The sequence below is a fragment of the Mytilus californianus genome, unplaced genomic scaffold (genome assembly GCF_021869535.1).
Source record: "Mytilus californianus isolate M0D057914Y unplaced genomic scaffold, xbMytCali1.0.p SCAF_8, whole genome shotgun sequence".
In the NCBI taxonomy this organism is placed as follows: domain Eukaryota; kingdom Metazoa; phylum Mollusca; class Bivalvia; order Mytilida; family Mytilidae; genus Mytilus; species Mytilus californianus.
In genome coordinates, this window is record NW_026262734.1 from 24,616,778 (window position 1) to 24,641,124 (window position 24,347).

Sequence of the window (24,347 nt, forward strand, 5' to 3'; positions counted from 1 at the left end):
AAATTTTCTTAGGATCGGGTCAGGTCATCCTATGACGAAATAACTAGAGGCTCTAAATAGCCTGTGTCGCTCACCTTGGTCTATCAATTGCCAACTTGGACTATAATAGAATTCTTGACAAAAATCTCTGTTTTGTTGATCATGTATTGCTGATCACTTTTTTTCTTTTTACAGTTTCTCTCTAAGATTTTTTTTTCGGTAAATGGTACATATTAGTATTGTGTATTGTTTATTTGAGTTATTTCGTGTATTTAGTAGCAATCCGATTGTATGGATTTTACACCAATAAATATCTTATCCATCTTATCTATGGCTTCTGTATTTTTTGCCCATACACAAAAAAAATTCGATATTTAAGGGAAATTACTCCTATGTAGGCTTTACTTTGGCAAAATTTAACTTGTTTATAGATAATTTTTGTCTTGCAAATTAGTTTTGTTATTTCAAGTTTCTCTCTATCTATCAGTATAAATTGCAAGATAATAAGCAAAAAATGGAACTATAATGGTGCTTGCAGTCTTTTGAAAGATGGAAAAAAGTAAACTGCTTATAGAGTAGGTGGAAAAGACAGCAATAATGTGAAAGGAGTGATTGAAAGAAAGTATTAAACAGATACTACTTAAATATCGCATTAAGATAGAGGTTAAAATGTTTTAAAATGATAGATCATATACACCATATTGAACCTTAAGGATGTTCGCTTCTCATGTTTTTGACTTTTAATCAGATATTCGGTGTATCTATCATTTTATATTTTCCAAGGTAATAGGCAGAAAACCGCAAAAAAAAGGGTAAAAACCGTACGTCATAACAGAGCAAGAACTGAAATAAGGAGTAGCCTGACGATTTCGACCCTTTGACGTATTTGTAGATCTTGTCTTGCTGATCAATTTTGCTTTTAAAATTGTATATCCATCGATACTATTTTTGACCTATAATTGTTTACTTTTTACACATTGCGACTTGGATGGAGAGTTGTCTTATTGGCACTCATAACACATCTTATTTCTAAAAACACGAAAAATTGGTAAAAATCGTCAATAAAGAGAAATAACTCCATTAATACCAATATAACTGAACCCAGAACAAAAACTAAAGTAGGCTTCAAAGAGGGTTACTGAGAACTCAGCACCATGAACTGTTCCTTCATTATTGCAGAGAATTTGTTAAAGAATGAAATGATGATCTCGATATGTTTCAAATCTGAAGTCCATCATTTAAGAAATAAAAAAAATTATTATTGTTTCCATCGTTAAGACAAAGATGACTCTTGTCGGGACAAAAAAGTCAATACATTCTGAAATTATTCAGTGGTTTCAGAAGAGAAGAGTAAAGTTTTGAAAAAGGGTTATATGAAGACTTTACAGACAACAGACGGGTGACCCTCACGGGCGCCAATTAATGGCATGATTAGCTCACATTGTCAACGTATACTTGTTCCGCCTAACAGAAGTTCCACTGGAAACTTTGTTATAAACAATGTCATAATATCTGTTCCTATTGGAACAAATATTCTATACCATTTATTCCGTTAGGAACATTTACTGTAATATTTATTCCAGTGGAAATAATATTCCAGAATATTGTTTCCATTTGGAACTTATATTATGAAGGAACTTCTATTCTGTGACAACATGGCCCAAAAAGATAAAGAAAAACGCAGAGTAAATCTTCTGATAGAGGTATAAACGTTCATTAATGTGACCCCTCTCCGCTCTACAACGAATCGACTCCGTTTAAAAAAAATAGGAGAATGGTCTCTGGCGCGTATGATTGTTTCATTGGCAATCATGTCGCATCTTCTTATTTATATATTTATTGAACTCAGCTGTATAACTGTCTCAACAAATGGTATTTATTTAAAAGTCAGAAGACGAAGAACAATATAAAAAGTATAAGGGAATTAAAGAGAAACTATCTCTTCAACAGGAGAGGACTAAAAGATTAAAATAGTTTGAAAGCTACATAATTTATGACAATCGAATGGGAGATACCATGACGGAAGCAGATAAAAGGCGACAGGATTTTTTTCTGACGGAATATTCATTTTCACCTTTTGCGAGGATCGTTTTTTTGCTTAGCAAAATTGTGTCTATGCCTTGTACAAACTAATTCCTGCAAATTGCTGCTTTAATTGTTGCAGAATATTCCTTTTCATCCTGTCTTGGGTAATATAATTTTTATTCATTTCAGTTCTCACCATGCCAGACTATTCATTTTTAAAACCCTCTGGCTATAAGAATATCAAATGGTCGTCCCCTAATTATAATATTTAGTATATTTAATGCCTGGGAATCAATGGCACATTTTTTTTTTTCTAATTGTAGACTAGTGTAAATGTATTGTTGTTAAATAGTTGACAGCTATAATGATAGCGGTGGACTTTCGAAGTGCGAGTTGGACTTTCCTCCCAATATATTCGATGTACCACGAGGGATCGCACCCGGGGCCTCTGCCACACTGCTTAACAACCGATTAACTGATTTTAAATTTGTACTCTACTAGTTTTCTTCCAAACTAATCTATATATATATATCATGATACATAATTATATAAACAAGTCTAAATTGAAACAACGTTCAAACCTATAATTGCGTTGGATAAAAACCGCAATTTTTATACGTGTGCATGCAAAACAAATTCTTGTTAGAGGGGTCTAAATACAGCACAAACAACATTTTCCAAAAGACCAAAAAAGTGAAAAAGTATATTTTAACAAAACGCATTTGACTAACAGGTCGAACAACAAATGTTCTTAAACCCTGCTGACTGCCATTGGCGATTGCCAAATAAAGGGATCACCGATGTAATAAATGGATCTTAATTATAAATCTAATACTAAACAGAAAACAATAAACTTGCGGAAAAGATGGTATACCGCAAACAAAAGGTACAAAGGTTTTTGTACACCATATCCGGATTTCGACAATTAATGTCTCTTCAGTGTTGTTAGGAATCGAAACGGTATTTGGTCTAAATTGAAAACAACGTGCAAACCTATGTCTGCGTTGGATAAAAACTGCAATTTTTATACGTGTGCATGCAAAACAAATTTCTTGTTAGAGGGGTCTAAATACAGCACAAACAACATTTTCCAAAAGACCAAAAAAGTGAAAAAGTATATTTTAACAAAACGCATTTGACAACAAATGTTCTTAAACCCAGCTGACTGCCATTGGCGATTGCCAAATAAACGACCGGATCACCGATGTAATAAATGGATCTTAATTATAAATTAAATACTAAACAGAAAACAATAAACTTGCGGAAAAGATGGTATACCGCAAACAAAAGGTGCAAAGGTTTTTGTACACCATATCCGGATTTCGACAATTAATGTCTCTTCAGTGATGTTAGGAATCGAAACGGTATTTGGAAAGCCATACAATTTACCTCAATTTAGGATAGACTCTTGAATTTTGAAGAGTCAAAATAGGATGAACGGATCATATAAACCCGAAGGCAAATATAATACAAGCCCAAACGAAAAAATATAAACAAGTCTAAATTGAAAACAACGTTCAAACCTATGATTGCGTTGGATAAAAACCGCAATTTTTATACGTGTGCATGCAAAACAAATTTCTTATTAGAGGGTATAATATATATATATATACCACATGGAGATCGTACCCGGGACCCCTGCCAAACTGACTTAACCGATCAACGAATTATTAATTAAAGACCTGGTGTTCTCTACTAGTTTCCGTCCAAAATAATCAATGTACCACATGGGATCGTACCTGGGGTCCCTGCCACACTGGCTTAACCCATCAACGGATTATTAAAGGTGTTTCCTTCCAAACTGTTCAATGTACCACATGAGTGTCGTACCCGGGACTCATGTCACATTGACTTAACCGATCAACGGATTTTAAAAGGTGTACTCTCCTAGTTTCCTTCCAAACTAATCAATGTACCACTGGGGATCGTTCCCGGAGTCTCTGCCACACTTAATTATCGAACTACCAACTGATATAAAAGAGTACTGTACTAGCGCAGCTAATGGCGGTTATAAATCTACTCGGTCAAGGAGATCACCTCGGATACATAATAAGAATACATAGAATCTGGTACATGTATCACTTGTTTGGGTTCCTTGTTGAATTGGTGTAGAAAACTTAAGGATTTTGTACATGTTTTTGAGAAAATTCTAGGATCAATGCAATGGCATTTTGTTGAATCAGTGAATGAATGGAGAGAAACCAATGATGATATGTGTTCATGCAAGAAAAGGACAATCACAATATTGACTCATTTGACTTTAAATTGAGAAAACCATAAGAACTGGAATTACTTATTATATTTCTTTTTGAAATTTGCACAGAAATTATGAGAGCTATTAAAAATAAGAATGGATATATGACTTTTAATATAAAATAAGGAGATGTGGTATGATTGCCAATGAGACTACTATCCACCTAAGTTCAAATGAAGTTGATGTAAGGAATTATAGGCAAACGTACGGCCTTCAACAACGAGAAAAACCTAAACCGTATAATCGGCTACAAAAGGCACTGACATGAAAAATATGAAACAATTCAATTGAGAAAAATTACGGCCTAATTTATAACAAAACAATTTACGCAAAACAAATATGACAAACATGACAGACATGAACCAACGACCACTAAACTACAGGCTCTTGACTTGGGACAGGCACATAAAGAATGTGTAACAACATAAGAACAAACTATAAAAATCAGTTGAAAAGGGCTTTACTCATCAGATCGATACAAAGCAGAAAAAAAATAAAACAAAAGACACAGACCGGACGTGGGAGGGTATATTTATCCATCCCTCATCCCTAACAACAAAAAAGACACTAAGTACAGGTCTGAGAGTACTCGCAGTTACTGACAGCTAGTAGTTCGAAGCCAATAACAACTTAAAAAATCATGTATCTTAGACAAAAATATCAATCAGTACACGTCCAACATCCAATGGATTTATTGTAAAGACGTCATTAACAGTCAGAGAAAAACATGGCCTCGTGCAATGCCAAAATATAGGTATCGACAGATTGTATTACCATGAAAGAACATTATGTGTATACCAGTAATACTAAGTATGGTTTTAATTCACTGATAAGACTGATAACAAAATCAATATTTATACCAACAAAACAATATTCAAATACAGTGTTGAATTGGTAACCTTTTAGAACCAGTTTATTTAAAGGATTCATAAATTTACCCGGATCGTATCTACATTTTCGGGCTTGGTTAACAACACACCGTAAAATTTGATATGTGCTTTTCTGTTTGAAATAAGTTTTCTACAGGTACAACCAAACTTGCAAACCAAATCTTTGTATCTATGGAAGAATTTATTAAAGGTTTTAAGTAATTTTTGCACGGTAACGAAATCCCTGACTTAATAATTTCGTAGTAATACATAGATTATGCTCATCGAAATCCAAAACGTCACTACAGACACGGGCATAGCGAACAAGTTGGTATATATAAACACCATAATGGACGGTGCCAAAGGAAAATCACCGTCCAAAACAGGAAAATTAACAATAGGAAAAGAAAAATCACCCCTTTTTTCGTAAATTTTTGCGTAGAGTTTCTGGTGTAACACTGAAATATCTAAATCTAGGAAAGGACAGTTATTGATGTTAATATTTTATTTATTTAAAGTAAGTTCCTTTGGGTAAATTTCATCAGTATATTTGGAGAATTCTTGAGTATTTAATGAAATAAATGGAGAATGTGTCCGTGGGATACAGATGATGCCCCCACTTGTGTATAACGTTATAAAGGGACATAACTCAAGAACTGTAAAAGTGACGCTACCCAAATTTGTATTTGATCTGAGTTTTGTGGTAATGAGTATTGTGTATAAGTTTCATAACATTTGGTTGAGGCAAACTCAAGTTAGAGAACGGAAACGAAAAATTCATCATTTTTTCCATATGTAAAGGGGCATAACTCTAGAACGGTAAAAGTGACGCCAACAAAATTCAAAGTTGACCTGTGTTTTGTGTTAATAAGCATTGTGTATAAGTTTCATAACATTTGGTTGAGGCAAACTAAAGTTATAGAACGGAAACCAATTTTGGGACGTACGGACGGACGTACAGACGGACAAGGGTAAAACTTAATGCCCCCTCCGCTACGGCGGGGCCATAAAAATATCATCAAGATAACGGTAAATGTTGTTGAATTTATCAATTAAATGGAATTTAGACGTTCTTTACTGAGTTTGGCCATACAATGTGATTCATAACAGTATAGGAACAAGTCTGCTATTATAGGGGCACAATTGGTGCTCATATGAATGAATACCTACAGCCTGTCGATAAGCATTATTGCTGAAACGTACATAAATGTTGTCAAGGAGAAAATTTACGGCTTTAATCATCTCATCAAACCTCCAGTAAGTATATATCTAGCATATTTACCTTTCTCATTTGAATGTTTTTCTTGCGGTACATGAATGGATTAAAATTCAGAGAAACAGGTATAATGTTGCTGATTTACTTGGAGTTATTGTAGATGAATAAAAATAACCTTCCACAACCTTTAATATAGTATTATTTAACCAGTTTTCCTGGAATTTCTGTGTGAATAGAACCTATAGATTTGTAGATGGTAATATTATGTTTTTTTTTGTTTGTGAAGGGTTTTCATTTGACCTTTGATTTGGGATCTGTTTTAGACATTTACATATCTGGATGTGTATTGAAACTGAATCTGGATGTGTACTGTTACTCATCTGGATGTGTATTGTAACTAAATCTGGATGTATTTTGAAGCTTAATCTGGATGTGAATTGTAACTGAATCTGGATGTGTATTGTAACTAAATCTGGATGTGTATTGTTACTGAATCTGGATATGTATCGTAACTAAATCTGGATGTGTATTGTTACTTGATCTGGATGTGTATTGTAATCAAATTTGGATGCATATTGTATATGAATCTGGATGTGTATTGTAACTGAATCTGGATGTGTATTGGAACTAAATCTGGATGTGTATTGTAACTGAATCTGGATGTATTTTGTAACTGAATCTGGATGTGTATTGTAACTGAATCTGGATGTGTTTTGTAACTGAATGTGGATGTGTATTGTAGCTGAATCTGGATGTGTATTGTAACTGAATCAGGATGTGTATTGTAAGTGAATCTTGATGTGTATTGTAATTGAATCTGGATGTGTATTGTAACCTGATCCGGATGTGTTTTGCTACTGAATCTGGATGTGTATTGTAACTGGATCATGATGTGTATTGTAACTAGATCTTGCTGTGTATTGTAACTGGAACTGGATGTGTATTTTAACTGGATCTGAATGTGTATTTTAACCTGATCTGGATGTGTATTTTAACTGGCCATCGATGTGTATTGCTTCTAAATCTTCAGGTGTACTGTTACTCGATCTGGATGTTTATTGTTACTGGATCTGGATGTGCATTGTAACTGGATCTGGATGCTTATTGTATATGAATCTGGATGTGTACTGTTACTTGATCTAAATGTGTATTGTGAATGGATCTAAATGTGTATTGTGAATGCATCTGGATGTGTATTGTAACTGGATCTGGATATGTATTGTAATTAAATCTGGATGTGTTTTGTAACTAAATCTGGAAGTGTATTGTAACTAAATCTGGATGTGTATTGTAACTGAATCAGGATGTGTATTGTAATTGAATCTGGATGTGTATTGTAACTAAATCTGGATGTGTATTGTAACGTTTATTTTATGCGAGCAGTTGTACTGCGTGTCATACTTCAGATTTTTTTTGTGTGTGAGATCAAGTTCTGGATTAAGAAAAAAATGTCTTTATTATTGAAAAGTTTGGTATTTTTGTTATACGTTTTTGTATTTAATCTTGTTTTGACCATGCAACAAAATACAAAATCCATATTGAATACAACAATAACTTCACAAGAATCAGATATGCATTTTGACAGTCTGTAGATTATTGCTTTTCTGTACCTCTGTCAGTGAAGTTCTGCTTTAACTCAGTTGTTATTAATTTGCAAACAATAAAAGTGGCTTTGTACATAAAGAATAAAGTACAGCTTCAACTGATGTTTTAAATGTAAACATATAGTTATCAGGGGCAGATCCAGGATTTATAAAATGGGGGAGGGGGTGTATATAAATCCAGGAAAGTGAAATATATAGCATTGAGCTGGACCAATTTGAAAACGGGTCCATTATCAAGAAACCCAAAGAATTCAAGACTTTGAGTTAAACCCCATTGAAATTATTTAAGAAATAAGCAATTTATACAAAGTATAAGAAAAGTATTGTTTTTACTCTTTTTTCCTTATTGGTTTAGGCCATAACCCCTATAATCAATCCCAATATCCCTTTTTCTGTGTGGAACCTTGTGGTAAAATTTCATAGAGATGCATGGATTTATACTCTAGTTATTGTCCGGAAACCAGAAAAATGCATGCTTTTGGCCCATTTATGGCCCCTAATTCCTAAACGGTTAGGGCCATACCTAACCTTCTTTTTGTGGTATGAAACCTTGTGATACAATTACATAGAGATCCATACACTTATACTCAGGTTATTGTCTGGAAATAAAATGTTTTTGGATGACACTGACGATGACAACGACAATGTCATACCACTATTGCGGTCATATAAAACTCATATAAATCGTGAGAAACATGAATTTTATTTTTTTCCTGGGCTATCAAAAGGGGGCATATGCCCTCATTCCCCCTGGATCTGCCTCACGTTATGGATCACAGTTATAGCTGTTTAATGTTAAGACTGGAAACTGTGTAGACTTATTTGAAATCTTTCCAGTTATATTATCTTTATACATTTCATGCTTCCAAATTCTTTCTGGGTTTTCCTTCATTAGGAACACTCAAAGCCAAAAATATTTGAAAGCCAACAACTGCTTAATTTGAACAATGTTTTGAAGGTCACAGATTAAAGTACAATGTCATAATCAGAATCTGACAAATATTCAATCAATTGTTTATTTTTTTAAAAGATTTATGTATAAATAATGGTATCACATATCACACAAGTTTTTATTACAGTAAAAGATTAATGTATACATTATATATCACATATCTACTGTACATATCACAGAATTAAATACGAATCACTCAAAAAAGTTATGGTTAAATGTATCATGAGGAATACAGAAGGTAATGAAATATTCAGACAATTATTTTATCAAGTTAATTATCTTAAGAATGCAGCAATGTACTCCAAATTTTTTTTCCAACTATATGCTTTTATTGTCATGTATCATAACTGCACATGTCTTAAAACTCTTCTTGTCATTTAATTTTAAATTCAGGGATTTACATTTAAATTTTACATGCAAAATACAAATTACGTATTAAATCTTCCACACTTTTCCCAAGTTCTAAATCCCTGACAAGATTTGAGTGTTCCCTTTTCATTTGTAACAACCACTTATAAACAATAACAAGTTCTTTCTTTATTAGTTTCACATTTTGAGATTTCCCTTTGTACAGAATTCTAAAGTTGACGGCATGATCAGATGCATCATGGGTAATCATGACATCTGAGATCATAGTCTTGTCTATGGTTGCATATTCATCTATTAAGAATATAAAGATAAAGATTGCTGCAAGGACTCTTTCTGTTAATAACTGCACACTGATACCTGCAAATAAATATAAAATTAAATTTAAATCTTAAGAGCAATAACTAAACTGTTTACACAGAGATATGTCTGGACTGTGTGTTATTATGATAGTATGAACCAAATGCTGAAAGGCAACTCTACAACATATTTTCTGCATTGGACAGCTGGGCCAACACCTAAATTGGGGTTTATCATATATACTTTTAAGGGCTAATATTGTTTGGTTGAATTCTATATAAAAATGGGCAGAGGACTCACATAACAAGAAAGGCTTAACTGAATGTTTTCCTAAACCTACAGTGAACTGTCTTCAAATAGAAAATTTTGCAAGTATAAAACTGAAGGATGCTGAGGTAGATGGTAGGTAGGAATATAAGATATGACAACAATTTTAAAAACATCATGAACAGATGTATGCTTAGCATGTACTTGACATGCAGCAAATTAAGATCAAACCAGTGCTAGGGGCAATTTAACTAGTAGTGAGGTGTAAGATATATATTGCTCTTAGTTGGTGGCCTCAATGTGAGATGAAGAATAATTAAAGCACTGATTTAGTTTTCTTTGTTTTATCAAGGACATGAAAGGATTTTTATGTCATGAATTTGAAACACAATATTCCATTTCAGGATAATAAAATTTTTAATTCTTACCTAAGGAATAAAGTCCTTGTAACTTGAGTATGTTATATATTCTACTGTATGATAATCCTAACATGTTACACAGATTTGGTGTCAAATTGTAAAATTGTCCCTGTAAAATTAAATAAAACGTATATCATATGTGAAACCTAACATGTTACACAGAATCTAACACTATAACTTTAATCAAACCAGAAATAGCACTATAAACAGATTATGTATTTTCTGTGTATATACAAATAATAAATATCAGCCTTGACACAATGTAAAGCCTTTTAGCTCATTCGTTATAAAGGTTCCCATTATGGCCTGCAGCTGATAATTATAGAATAACTAATCGAAGAATTCAAATAGAGAAAAATATTCAACGAGTGACCGAACAACACATTAATTCACTAATGCGCGTAGCGCATGAGTTAATTATCAGTGTTGTTCGGTCACGAGTTGAATATTTTTCGATATTTGAATTCTTTGACTAGTTATTCTTTTTATTACATTGGCAAATGGCTTTTTTTAATGAAATTAATGTAGAAAATGTAAGGAACTATATTTTTTTTCTACGCATTCACAATTTGTTTTGATCCGACGTTATCGACGTCTTGACAACGCCTATTGTTGTATGACGTCAGAGAGTGAAATAACCACGTTTATTTCACATGTGAAATTATCGGTTTTTATTTGACTGGGAAATCAATGTAATTCAATGCTACCAATGTAATAATTAAAAATATCGATGTGTAGAAAACCAAACAATCTATATGTATATTTAATAAGAAGCCCAGAATATTACACAGAATAGGGATCAGGTTAAAAAACTGCGGGTCTCTAAAATTAAATATTTGTTATGATGATGAACTAAATTGTGTCTGTAAAAGTTACTATGATCCAATGTTTGACCTCTGATTGTCAATTAGTTTTGTTTGTCTTTGGGTAGCTGACTTAATAATTTATAACCTACATCTTATTTCCTGACATTTTCAAAAATAAATATAATAAAATGTAGTCTGGAGACAGTGGCTGGCTTTGATACTTTATGTAGTCTTGAATGTTGAAATGATTTATTATCAATCTTTACAATTACAACCTGAAAGTATCTTGAAGTGCTTTCAATTTGTTCTTAAACTAGTTTCATACAGGTTCTAGGCATCTCATGCAAATAAATACACAAGGGACAAGTTAAACCCAAGTATAAATATTGTCTTTAAATTCTTTCAAAATTGTTACAAAAGGTGAGGAGATTAAATGCTGCAAATTCAGAAATGATGGCAAGGTTTTTTTTAATGAGAATAATGCAACTTGGTGAGTATAGCATGGGATTAAAGTACTTGATGTGAACTTTTTATTCCAGTATATGATTAATGAAACTTCATAGTAAAAGTGAGACACAGTTTTAGATGTAAATGGTGTTCCTATCAGAAATTACATTGTTTAATCAACACTAGAGGCTCTCAGAGGAGGATGTGTCACTCACCTAAGTCTATGTGCATCTTAAAAATAGACATTGAAGACTAGAATATAATTCAAGACTGAAATGTCTTTTTTGTTGATCTTGCATTGCTGATCATTTTTTTTGTTAACAGTTGATCATAGTTTTTTTTCCAAAATCACAAAAAGGGATAAATAAAATGCTCCGCAGGGCGCAGCTTGATACGACCGCAGAGGTCGAACCCTGAACAGTTGGGGCAAGTATGGACACAACATTCAAGCTTGATACAGCTTTGCATTTGGATTGTGATTAAATATTTGACACAGCATAGGTTTCTGACACAGAATGAATGTGGTCTAAGAACTTAAAATTTTTAAATCGGACATTCACCTATTATGGTCCAATATCCAAAATCTAAATACATGGTTAGATTCAGCATATCAAAGAACCCCAAGAATTCAATTTTTGATGAAATCAAACAAAGTTTAATTTTGGACCCTTTTGACCTCAATGTGGACAAAGTTGATAACGGGGCCCAAAAATCTAAATACATGGTTAGATTCAGCATATCAAAGAACCCCATATATTCAATTTTTGTTGAAATCAAACAAAGTTTAATTTTGGACCCCGATTTGGACCAACTTGAAAACTGGGCCAATAATCAAAAATCTAAATACATGTTTAGATTCAGCATATCAAAGAACCCTAAAAATTCAATTTTTGTTAAAATCAAACTAAGTTTAATTTTGGACCCTTTGGACCTTAATGTAGACCAATTTGAAAACGGAACCAAAAATTAAGAATCTAAATACAAGGTTAGATTCGGCATATCAAAGAACCCCAATAATTCAATTTTTGATGAAATCAAACAAAGTTTAATTTTGGACCCTTTGGACCTCAATGTGGACCAATTTAAAAACCGGGCCCAAAATCCAAAAACTAAATACACGGTTAGATTCAGCATATTAAAGAACCTCAAGAATAAAACCCCATTGAAATTGGTCAAGAAATAAGCAATTTATACGAAGTATCTTCTTTTGCACAATACTGTGCAATTAAATATTTCTTGCTAATGCGCAATACTGTACAATTGACAATTTCTTGCTATTGTGCAATATTGTGCTATTATTGGATATTTCTTGCTATTGCGCAATAGAAGATTTCTTGCTATTGCGCAATACTGTGCAATTGAAGATTTCTTGCTATTGTGCAATACTGTGCAATTGAAAAATTCTTGCTATTGCACAATACTTATTATATAATAATTTACACATCCTGTTTGGTGTGTATCTCCTACCATATCATTATTATTTGCTTTTAAATATAAATCAGAAATAACCAACTTAAAATGGAAAATTTTAAAAGAAAAAAAAAGGAAAAAAAGAAAAAAAAATTTTTTTTTTCCCTTTGTGGTATGGCACCTTGCAGTACAATTTCAGAGAGATCCATACACTTGAACACAAGTTATTGTCTGGAAACTAGAAAAATTTGTTTTTTGGCCCCTTTTTGGCCCCAAATTCCTAAACGTTTAGGGCAATTACCCCCAAACTCAATTCCAGCTTTCCCTTTGTGATATGGAACCTTGTAGTAAAATTTCAGAAAGATCCATACACTTACACACAAGTTATTGTCCTGAAACTAGAAAAATGCTTGTTTTTTGCCCCTTTTTGGCCCCTAATTCCTAAAATATTGAGGCAATTACCCCCCCATCATCAATCCCAGTCTTCCCTTTGTGGTATGGTACCTTGCAGTACAATTTCAGAGAGATCCATACACTTGAACACAAGTTATTGTCTGGAAACTAGAAAAATGCTTATTTTTGGCCCCTTTTTGGCCCCCAATTCCTAAACGTTTCGGCAATTACCCCCAAACTCAATTCCAGCTTTCCCTTTGTGATATGTAACCTTGTAGTACAATTTCAGAAAGATCCATACACTTACATACAAGTTATTGTCATGAAACTAGAAAAATGCTTGTTTTTTTACCCTTTTTTGGCCCCTAATTCCTAAAATTTTGAGGCAATTACCCCCAAAATCAATCCCAGCATTCCTTTTGTGATATGGAACCTTGTGGTACAATGTCAGAGAGATCCATACACTAACACACAAGTTATGTCTGGAAGTTACAAAAATGCTTATTTTTGGCCCCTTTTTGGCCCCTTATTCCTTAACTGTTGGTACCATAACCCCCAAAATCAATCCCAACCTTCCTTTTGTGGTATTGAACCTTGTGGTAAAATTTCATAGAGATCCATTCACTTAAACAAAAGTTAGAGTGCGAAAACCAATGTGTCTTCGGACGACGCCGACAACGACGACGACGCCAACGTCATACCAATATACGACCACAAAAATTTTTTTGCGGTCGTATAAAAAGTTGTCAATTAAGGGCAATAAATCCTATAGGAAGACAACTGACAATTTCATCTATGCTGACACATTTGAAGATCCTTGGCTTGCTGATCACTTTTGCTTTTTTAAGTTTCTTACTAGCTATTATAGTTTTCTAGATAATAGTCAAAAACACCAAAAGAATTAGTAATAAAATGCTTCGCTGAGTGCAGCCTGATACGACCGCAGAGGTCACACTCTGAACAGTTGGGGCAAGTTTAGACACAATTTTCAAGCTTGATACTGTCTGAATTTGGATTGTGATCAAACTTTTGACATTATATAGGTTTCTGACACAAAATAAATGTGGTCAAAGATCTTAAAAATTTGAAATGGGACATTTAATTTACCTAGAATGGTCTGATATCCAAAGTCTAACAACATGCTAAGATTCAGCATATAAAAAAACACCAAAAATTTAATTTTAGTTGAAATCAAACAAAGTTTAATTTTGGACCCTTCAAACCTTAAGATGGACTAATTTGAAAACAGGGCCCAAAATAAAAAATCTATATGCACATAAGATTCAGCATATCATACAGACGCAATAATTCAGTTTTTGATGAAATCAAACAAAGTTTAATTTGGGACCCTTTTGACCTCAATGTAGACCAATTTAAAAATGGGGCCAAATATCCAAAATAGTATTACAAGGTTAGAACCCCCAAAAATTAAAGACTTTAAATTAATCCCATTGAAATTGGTTAAAAGATTTGTATTTATTTTCAATTGAAGATTTCTTGCTATTGCGCAATATCACAGCGCAATACTGTGCTGTTGCGCAATTGAAGATTTCCTGCTATTGCGCAATACTGTGCTATTGAAGATTTCTTGCTATTTCCCCCAATACTGTGCTATTGTGCAATACTGTGCAATTGAAGATTTCTTGCTATTGCGCAATACTGTGCTATTGCACAATACTGTGCTGTTGCGCAATACTGTGCTGTTGCGCAATACTGTGCTATAGCGCAATTGAAGATTTGCTATTGCGGAATACTGTGCTATTGAAGATTTCTTGCTATTGCGCAATACTGTGCAATTGAAGATTTCTTCTTGAAGCTTTTCAAAAAATTTGAAATTCAAAAATTTTGAAGAAAAAAAAATTGGAAACCCCCCCCCCAAACTTTTTGACCCCCCCTACCCTTGGAGTAACTACCCCAAAACTCAATCCCAGCCTTCCCTTTGTGGTATGGAACCTTGTAGTACAATTTTAGAGAGATTCATACACTTAAACACAAGTTATTGTCTGGAAACTAGAAAAATGCTTGTTTTTGGCCCCTTTTTTGCCCCTAATTCCTGAATGTTTGGGGCAAATACCCCCAAACTCAATCCCAGCCTTCCCTTTGTGATATAGAACCTTGTGGTACAATTTCAGAGAGATCCATACACTTACACATAAGTTATTGTCCGGAAACTACAATAAACTGCTTCACTGAGCGCAGCTAGATACGCCTGCAGAGGTCCAACCCTTAACAGTCCGGGCAAAAATGGACACAATATTCAAGCTTGATTCAGGTCTGAATTTGGATTGTAATTAAATATTTGACATATTATAGGTTTCTGAATAAATGTAGTCAAAGAACTTGAAATTAGTTATATGAATTGAATTTATATTCAATTAAAGATTTCTTGCTGTTGTGCAATACTAAGTAAATCTGTTGTCAGACTATAAACAAATAAATATCAATTAATTCTCAATGTCATATTAGAAATTTATGAAAATAATAAATGTGGATGATGCCCCCGCTTGCATATCATATAGTTATAATGCGACATAACTGAAGAACGGTAAAAGTGACGCTACCCAAATTTAAACTTGATCTGAGTTTTGTGGTAATAAGCATTGTGTGTAAGTCTCATCACATTTGGTTGAGGCTAACTTAAGTAGAGAACAGAAACTAAAAAATCAGCAATTTTTCTATTTGTAAACATGCATAACTCTAGTACGGTTGTGTATAAGTTTTATAACATTTGGTTGAGACAAACTAAAGTTAGAGAACGGAAACGAAAAATTCAGCAATTTTTATGTTTATAAAGGGACATAACTCAAGAATGGTAAAAGTGTCGCCACCAAATTTCGTACTTAATCTGTATTATGTAGTAATAAGCATTGTGTATAAGTTTCATAACATTTGGTTGAGGCAAACTAAAGTTAGAAGACAGAAACAAAAATTTGTACTTGATCTTAGTTTTGTGGTAATGAATATTTTGTGTATAGGTTTCATAATGTTTGGTTGGGGCAAACTTAAGTTACAGAATGGAAACTAAAAATTTTGCAATCTTTCGATTTATAAAGGGGCATTACTCAATAATGGTTAAAGTGACACTACCCAAATTCAACTTGATCTGTGTTTTATCAGTGGAAGTCAAAATTAAACATTGCATTGTATAAAGCATTGATTGTAGTTGATTCAACTATAATCATGGACAAAGGAAGATAACTCCAATTTTAATAAAATGCTCTGCAGGGCGCAGCTTGATACGACCGCAGAGGTCAAACTCTGAACAGTTGGGGCAAGTATGGACACAACATTCTAGCTTGATACAGCTCTGAATTTGGATTGTGATTAAATATTTGACACAGCATAGGTTTCTGACACAGAATGAATGTGGTCTAAGAACTTAAAAATTTTAAATTAGACATTCACCTATTATGGTCCAATATCCAAAATCTAAATACATGGTTAGATTCAGCATATCAAAGAACCCCAAGAATTCAATTTTTGATGAAATCAAACAAAGTTTAATTTTGGACCCTTTTGACCTCAATGTGGACAAAGTTGATAACGGGGCCCAAAAATCAAAATCTAAATACATGGTTAGATTCAGCATATCAAAGAACCCCATATATTCAATTTTTGTTGAAATCAAACAAAGTTTAATTTTGGACCCCGATTTGGACCAACTTGAAAACTGGGCCAATAATCAAAAATCTAAATACATGTTTAGATTCAGCATATCAAAGAACCCTAAAAATTCAATTTTTGTTAAAATCAAACTAAGTTTAATTTTGGACCCTTTGGACCTTAATGTAGACCAATTTGAAAACGGAACCAAAAATTAAGAAGCTAAAAACACGGTTAGATTCGGCATATCAAAGAACCCCAATAATTCAATTTTTGATGAAATCAAACAAAGTTAAATTTTGGACCCTTTGGACCTCAATGTGGACCAATTTAAAAACGGGGCCCAAAATCCAAAAACTTAATACACGGTTAGATTCAGCATACTAAAGAACCCCAAGAATTCAAGAATAAACCCCATTGAAATTGATCAAGAAATAAGCAATTTATACGAAGTATCTTCTTTTGCACAATACTGTGCAATTGAATATTTCTTGCTATTGCACAATACTGTACAATTGACAATTTCTTGCTATTGCACAATATTGTGCTATTGGATATTTCCTGCTATTGCGCAATACTGTGCAATTGAAGATTTCTTGCTATTGCGCAATACTGTGCAATTGAAGATTTCTTGCTATTGTGCAATACTGTGCAATTGAAAATTTCTTGCTATTGCACAATACTTATTATATAATAATTTACACATCCTGTTTGGTGTGTATCTCCTACCATATCATTATTATTTGCTTTTAAATATAAATCAGAAATAACCAACTTAAAATGGAAAATTTTAAAAGAAAAAAAAAAGGAAAAAAAGAAAAAAAAGAAAAAAAAAAAAAAAGGAAAAAAAAAAAAAATCCCCCCCCCCCCAAATTTTTTGAACCCCCTTATGATTCATCACCCCCAAACTCAATCCCAGCCTTCCCTTTGTGGTATGGCACCTTGCAGTACAATTTCAGAGAGATCCATACACTTGAACACAAGTTATTGTCTGGAAACTAGAAAAATGCTTATTTTTGGCCCCTTTTTGGCCCCCAATTCCTAAACGTTTCGGGCAATTACCCCCAAACTCAATTCCAGCTTTCCCTTTGTGATATGGAACCTTGTAGTACAATTTCAGAAATATCCAAACACTTACACACAAGTTATTGTCATGAAACTAGAAAAATGCTTGTTTTTTTCCCTTTTTTTGGCCCCTAATTCCTAAAATTTTGAGGCAATTACCCCCAAAATCAATTACAGCCTTCCCTTTGTGATATGGAACCTTGTGGTACAATGTCAGAGAGATCCATACACTTACACACAAGTTATTGTCAGGAAGTTACAAAAATGCTTATTTTTGGCCCCTTTTTGGCCCCTAATTCCTTAACTGTTGGTACCATAACCCCCAAAATCAATCCCAACCTTCCTTTCGTGGTATTGAACCTTATGGTGAAATTTCATGGATATCCATTCACTTAAACTAAAGTTAGAGTGCGAAAACCAATGTGTCTTCGGACGACGACGACGACGCCAACGTCATACCAATATACGACCAAAAAATTTTTAATTTTTGCGGTCGTATAAAAATTACTTGATATTAAGAAGAAAATAAAAATTTTGCAATTTTTCCATTTATAAAGAGGCATAACTCAAGAACAGTTAAAGTGACGCCACCTAAATTCAAACTTGATCTGTGTTTTGTGGTAATAAGCATTGTGTATCAGTTTCATAACATTCAGTTTAGGCAAACTTAAGTAAGAGAACGGAAACTTAAAATTTAGCAATTTTTCCATTTATAAAGGGGCATAACTCTAGAATGGTTAAAGTGACGCCACCAAAATTCAAACTTGATCTGTGTTTTGTGGTAATAAGCATTGTGTATAATTTTAATAACATTTGAGTGAGGCAAACTTAAGTTAGAGAACAGAAACGAAAAATTTTGCAATTTTTCCATTTATAAAGGGACATAACTCTAGAACGGTTTAAGTGATGCCACCAAAATTCAAACTTGATCTGTGTTTTGTGGTAATAAGCATTGTGTATAAGTTTCATAACATTTGGTTGAGGCAAACTCAAGTTAGAGAACGGAAACCAATTTTGGGACGTTCGTACGTACAGACGGACAAGGGTGAAACTTGATGCCCCCACCGCTACGGCGGGTGCATAAAAAGGGAGCTTACATCATTAGATCTAAACAGTTCACCAAAGTTTCATGAGAATTGGTGACAGCATTTTTGAGTTATTGTCCGAAAACTGGAAAATCACCCCTTTTTTTAATGAATAAAACCCCATAACTATGAAATGTAAAATGTAAAATTTATAAAATTCTAAAGGGAGCTTACATCAATACATACAAACAATTCACCAAAGTTTCATAAGAATTGCTGAAAGCATTTTTGAGTTTTTTTCTGAAAACTGGAAAATCCCCCCTTTTTTTATGAATAAAACCCTGTGACTCGGAAACGTAAAATCTAAAATTTATAAAAATCAAAAGGGAGCTCATGTCAATAGATATAAACAATTCATCACAATTTCTTTCAAGTTGGTGAAAGCAGTCTTGACTTATTGTCCGAAAACTGGAAAATCCCCCTTTTTTTAATGAATAAAACCCCATAACTGGGAAACGTAAAATCTAAATTTTATAAAAAACGAAAGGGAGCTCACATCAATAGATATAAACAATTCACCAAAGTTTTATGCAAATTGGTTAAAGCATTTTTGAGTTAACGTCCGACATGTTGACGACAGACAGACGGAGGACGGTATGCCATAATACGTCAGGTAAACTGGTGTATAAAAATGCTTGTTTTTGGCCCCTTTTTCCTAAACTGTTGGTACCATAACCCCTAAAATCATTCCCAACCTTCCTTTTGTGGTATTGAACCTTCTGGTAAAATTTCATAGAGATTCATTCACTTAAACTAAAGTTATTGTCCGGAAACCAAATGTGTCTTCGGAAGACAACGACGACATGATAGCATTATACGAACACAAAAAATTTTTGCGGTCGTATAAAAATTGTCATTTAAGGAAAATAACTCCTATAAGGAGTCGACTCATTATTTCAACCACATTAACTTATTGGTAGATCTTGTCTTGCAATTTAAACTTCTATCTATCTTTTATAATTTTCAAGATAACAGGCATAAACGCCAAAAAAAAAACAAAAAAAAAAACATCATTTAAAGCCAAAAACTCCTATAAGGCATCAAGTGACGATTTCAGCAATATTTGACTCATTATTTTATATAAGTTTCTATCTATCTTATATAGCAAAAGAAATTGCTGGTCGTATAAAAATATATATGGTCATCATCCTCATCATCATCATCAACAGCAAAAGTTGACTTCAAATGCAGTTGAAAAACAATGACCATTTTTTGGACTTAATGAAAAAGGCAATTCTTAAATGGCTCCTATGTACAGAAATTGAATATATTTTTTATGCTTTGTAAAAAATGAATTTGATTATTTCAAACCTAAATTGATAAGCTTTTGATTACAAGTAATTCCAATCCTCTATCCTCCAATCAGAAACCGCACATGATTCTATTCTGAGTACCATTGTGGGGTAAAACACTTTCAAGTAAAATGTAAACAAATAATCACACTCTTTGTAGCCATATTGGGGAGGTAATGTATCCTTTACTTACCTTATATAAGGGAGGTAACATGTCCTTTACTTACCTCATATAGGGCAGTGATGTAGCCTTTACTTAATTTATATAAGGGAGGTAACATGTCCTTTACTTACCTCATATAGGGGCAGTGATGTAGCCTTTACTTAATTTATATAAGGGAGGTAACATGTCCTTTACTTACCTCATATAGGGGCACTGATGTACCCTTTACTTACTTTATATAAGGGAGGTAACATGTCCTTTACTTAACTCATATAGGGGCACTGATGTACCCTTTACTTACTTTATATAAGGGAGGTAACATGTCCTTTACTTACCTCATATAGGGGCAGTGATGTACCCTTTACTTACTTCATATAAGGGAGGTAACATGTCCTTTACTTACCTCATATAGGGGCAGTGATGTATCCTTTACTTACTTTATATAAGGGAGGTAACATGTCCTTTACTTACCTCATATAGGGGCACTGATGTACCCTTTACTTACTTTATATAAGGGTGGTAACATGTCCTTTACTTACCTCATATAGGGGCAGTGATGTATCCTTTACTTACTTTATATAAGGGAGGTAACATGTCCTTTATTTACCTCATATAGGGGCAGTGATGTATCCTTTACTTACTTTATATAAGGGAGGTAACATGTCCTTTACTTACCTCATATAGGGGCAGTGATGTATCCTTTACTTACTTTATACAGGGGAGGTAATGCTGTTATAACCAGTTGAACTGTTAGCTACTACTCACTACCATACCCCTTCATTAAGTATTCAGTAAACAGAAGGTTGATAGCATTTCATATGAAAACACAATGCTAGATACCAAATTTCAGGAAGCTGTATTTCATAGTTCCAGAGAAAATATGACAAAAATTTCATACACGAATGTTAGGAAGTTGATCAGTGATGGCTGTGAAAATGCATCACACATAATCAAGCCTTCTAACATGCAGAATAAGGCCAAATTTTAGAAAGCTGTTTGTAGTTCTCAAGATAAATGTGGTGAATATTGAATACATGGAAGATATGTGTGAGACAACTAGTATATAAAAAAATTCTGTAAACAGGAATTAATTAAGTTGATGAGTGATGCATTGTGAAATGCATAACACAGTAGAGCATGCTTACAAGAAGCTTGATACCAAATTTCAGGAATTTATGATTTGAAGTTCCTAAGAAAAATTTTATGGGATGGACAGAAAGGGGTAAAACAGTAATCCCCTCCTTTAAGAGTTGGGTATTATTTATTAAAAACTTCATACAGGGGAGGTAATTTAGCTTAACTTACCTCATATAAGGGAGGTAATACATCCATTGACAATGTCTTCTTCACCCTGACAAGTCCTTGCCATATTCCTCCCAAGTCTGATGGGTCTGTAAATAATAGAAACAAAATTGTAAAAAGGAAGTTAATTATATCTGTTAAACAACATAGGTAAAATATCATCAAAATGAAATTCTCTATAAAAAAGTTTTTTAATAAGCACTGATTATAAGTAAGAATTTTAGGATTATTAAAAAATTGTAAATTCCCCATCAATCAAGGATGATATCTCATTATACAAATCCTTGCATCAATGAATGATTTTCTAATGGGGTTTTATTAATAATTGACAGTTTAAAAGATATATATTTTCCTTTGATTTGAAGATTGGATTTATCATAGCCTTATTGTATAAGAATCTGTCATAAATATCCAACTTAAAGCTTAAGGTTTAACTTAAAACTTTGATTGATTGATCATTGGTTTGTGTTAAACACCACTTTCAGCACTATTGGCTATTTCGTGGCAATTCAGTTTTAATTGGTGGAGAAAGCTGGAGAGAACCACTAACATTTGACAGAAAACTGAAAATCCTTGTCAATTTAGATTGGTGTCAAGCCCACCTGCCAGGTGCAGGGTTCGAAACTCAGACCCTTAGTGTTGACAGACTAGTGATACATGTGGTAAATGAACTACTTAGACCACTCAGCAACTGAGTTTCCCTTAAAACTTAGAACCATTTATCTTTTAGCATATTTCATTGATACAAATGATAACAAACCTTCTGTGAGTATTGTCTTGCAATACATAGTCCCCTACCGGTTAATAATTCATTTATACTGGAAAAAAATTCTAACTTGATCTATAATGATCTTCAAGCATGAAGAAAAAATAATGTGGAAAACTGATTATTAAAGTGAATTTTCTAAGTTCAAGGACCATAACTCTGCAAAAAATCGTCAGACCGGAACAAAATTCAAACTTGATCTGTAACTTGTCATGATAAAACAATACACCCAATATCAAATCCAATATCTTTAAGCATGAAGAAAAAAAGTGTGGAAAACTGATTTGCCAGACTGACGGATGGACAGACAGACAGACGGACGGAGTGCAAACCTAAATTCCCCATCGACTTAGTCGGTAGGGGACTAATTACCAGAAATGCTGCACACAAATAATACAATCAACATTTAGAATGCAAGCTATAATTTTTGAGAAAACCTATCGATTGGAAAATTAGGCAATAATAATAAAATGCTTCGCTGGGTGCAGCTTGATACGACCGCAGAGGTCGAACCCTGAACAGTTGGGGCAAGTATGGACACAACATTCAAGCTTGATACAGCTCTGAATTTGGATTGTGATTAAATATTTGACACAGCATAGGTTTCTGACACAGAAAGAATGTGGTCTAAGAACTTCACAATTTTTTTAATTTACCTATTATGGTCCAATGTCCAAAATCAAAATACATGGTTAGATTCAGCATATCAAAGAACCCCATATATTCAATTTTTGTTGAAATCAAACAAAGTTTAATTTTGGACCCCAACTTGGACAAACTTGAAAACTGGGCCCATAATCAAAAATCTAAACACATGTTTAGATTCAGCATATCAAAGTACCCCAAGAATTCATTTTTTGTTAAAATCAAACTAAGTTTAATTTTGGACCCTTTGGACCTTAATGTAGACCAATTTAAAAAACAGGACCCAAAATTAAAAATCTAAAAACACGGTTAGATTTGGCATATCAAAGAACCCCAATAATTCAATTTTTGAGGAAATCAAACAAAGTTTGATTTTGGACCCTTTTGACCTCAATATGAACCAATTTGATAGCGGGCCCACAAATAAAAAATCTAAATACAAGGTAAGATTCAGCATATCAAAGAACCCTACATATTCAATTTTTGTTGAAATCAAACAAAGTTTAATTTTGGACCCCAATTTGGACCAACTTGAAAACTTGGCCAAAAATCTAAAATCTAAATACATGTTTAGATTCAGCATATCAAAGAACCCCATATATTCAATTTTTGTTGAAATCAAACAAAGTTTAATTTTGTTGGACCCCAACTTGGACCAACTTGAAAACTGGGCTCATAATCAAAAATCTGAACACATGTTTAGATTCAGCATATCAAAGAACCCCAAAAATTCAATTTTTGTTAAAATCAAACTAAGTTTAATTTTGGACCCTTTGGACCTTAATGTAGACCAATTTAAAAAACGGGACCCAAAATTAAAAATCTCAAAACACGGTTAGATTTGGCATATCAAAGAACCCCAATAATTCAATTTTTGATGAAATCAAACAAAGTTTAATTTTGGACCCTTTTGACCTCAATATGAACCAATTTGATAGCGGGCCCACAAATAAAAAATCTAAATACATGGTAAGATTCAGCATATCAAAGAACCCCATATATTCAATTTTTGTTGAAATCAAACAAAGTTTAATTTTGGACCCTAGTTTGGACCAACTTGAAAACTGGGCCAAAAATCTAAAATCTAAATACATGTTTAGATTCAGCATATCAAAGAAC

The 24,347-nt window shown here is 33.2% G+C and overlaps 1 protein-coding gene across 4 annotated transcripts in view; it reads right to left on the reverse strand.

Moving 5' to 3' along the window:
• Positions 1-8,949: 8,949 nt before the first annotated feature.
• Positions 8,950-24,347, reverse strand: part of LOC127712542 (uncharacterized) — a 173,191-nt gene continuing 157,793 nt past the window's right edge. For all 4 annotated transcript variants that reach the window (XM_052219031.1, XM_052219030.1, XM_052219032.1 and 1 more), the window contains 3 exons: positions 21,821-21,906; positions 10,261-10,360; positions 8,950-9,625 (listed from right to left, as the gene is read on the reverse strand). In XM_052219031.1, the coding sequence (XP_052074991.1) occupies positions 9,303-9,625; positions 10,261-10,360; positions 21,821-21,906 (509 nt within the window). In that variant the 3' untranslated portion in view covers positions 8,950-9,302. The remainder of the gene's footprint in view (positions 9,626-10,260; positions 10,361-21,820; positions 21,907-24,347) is intronic.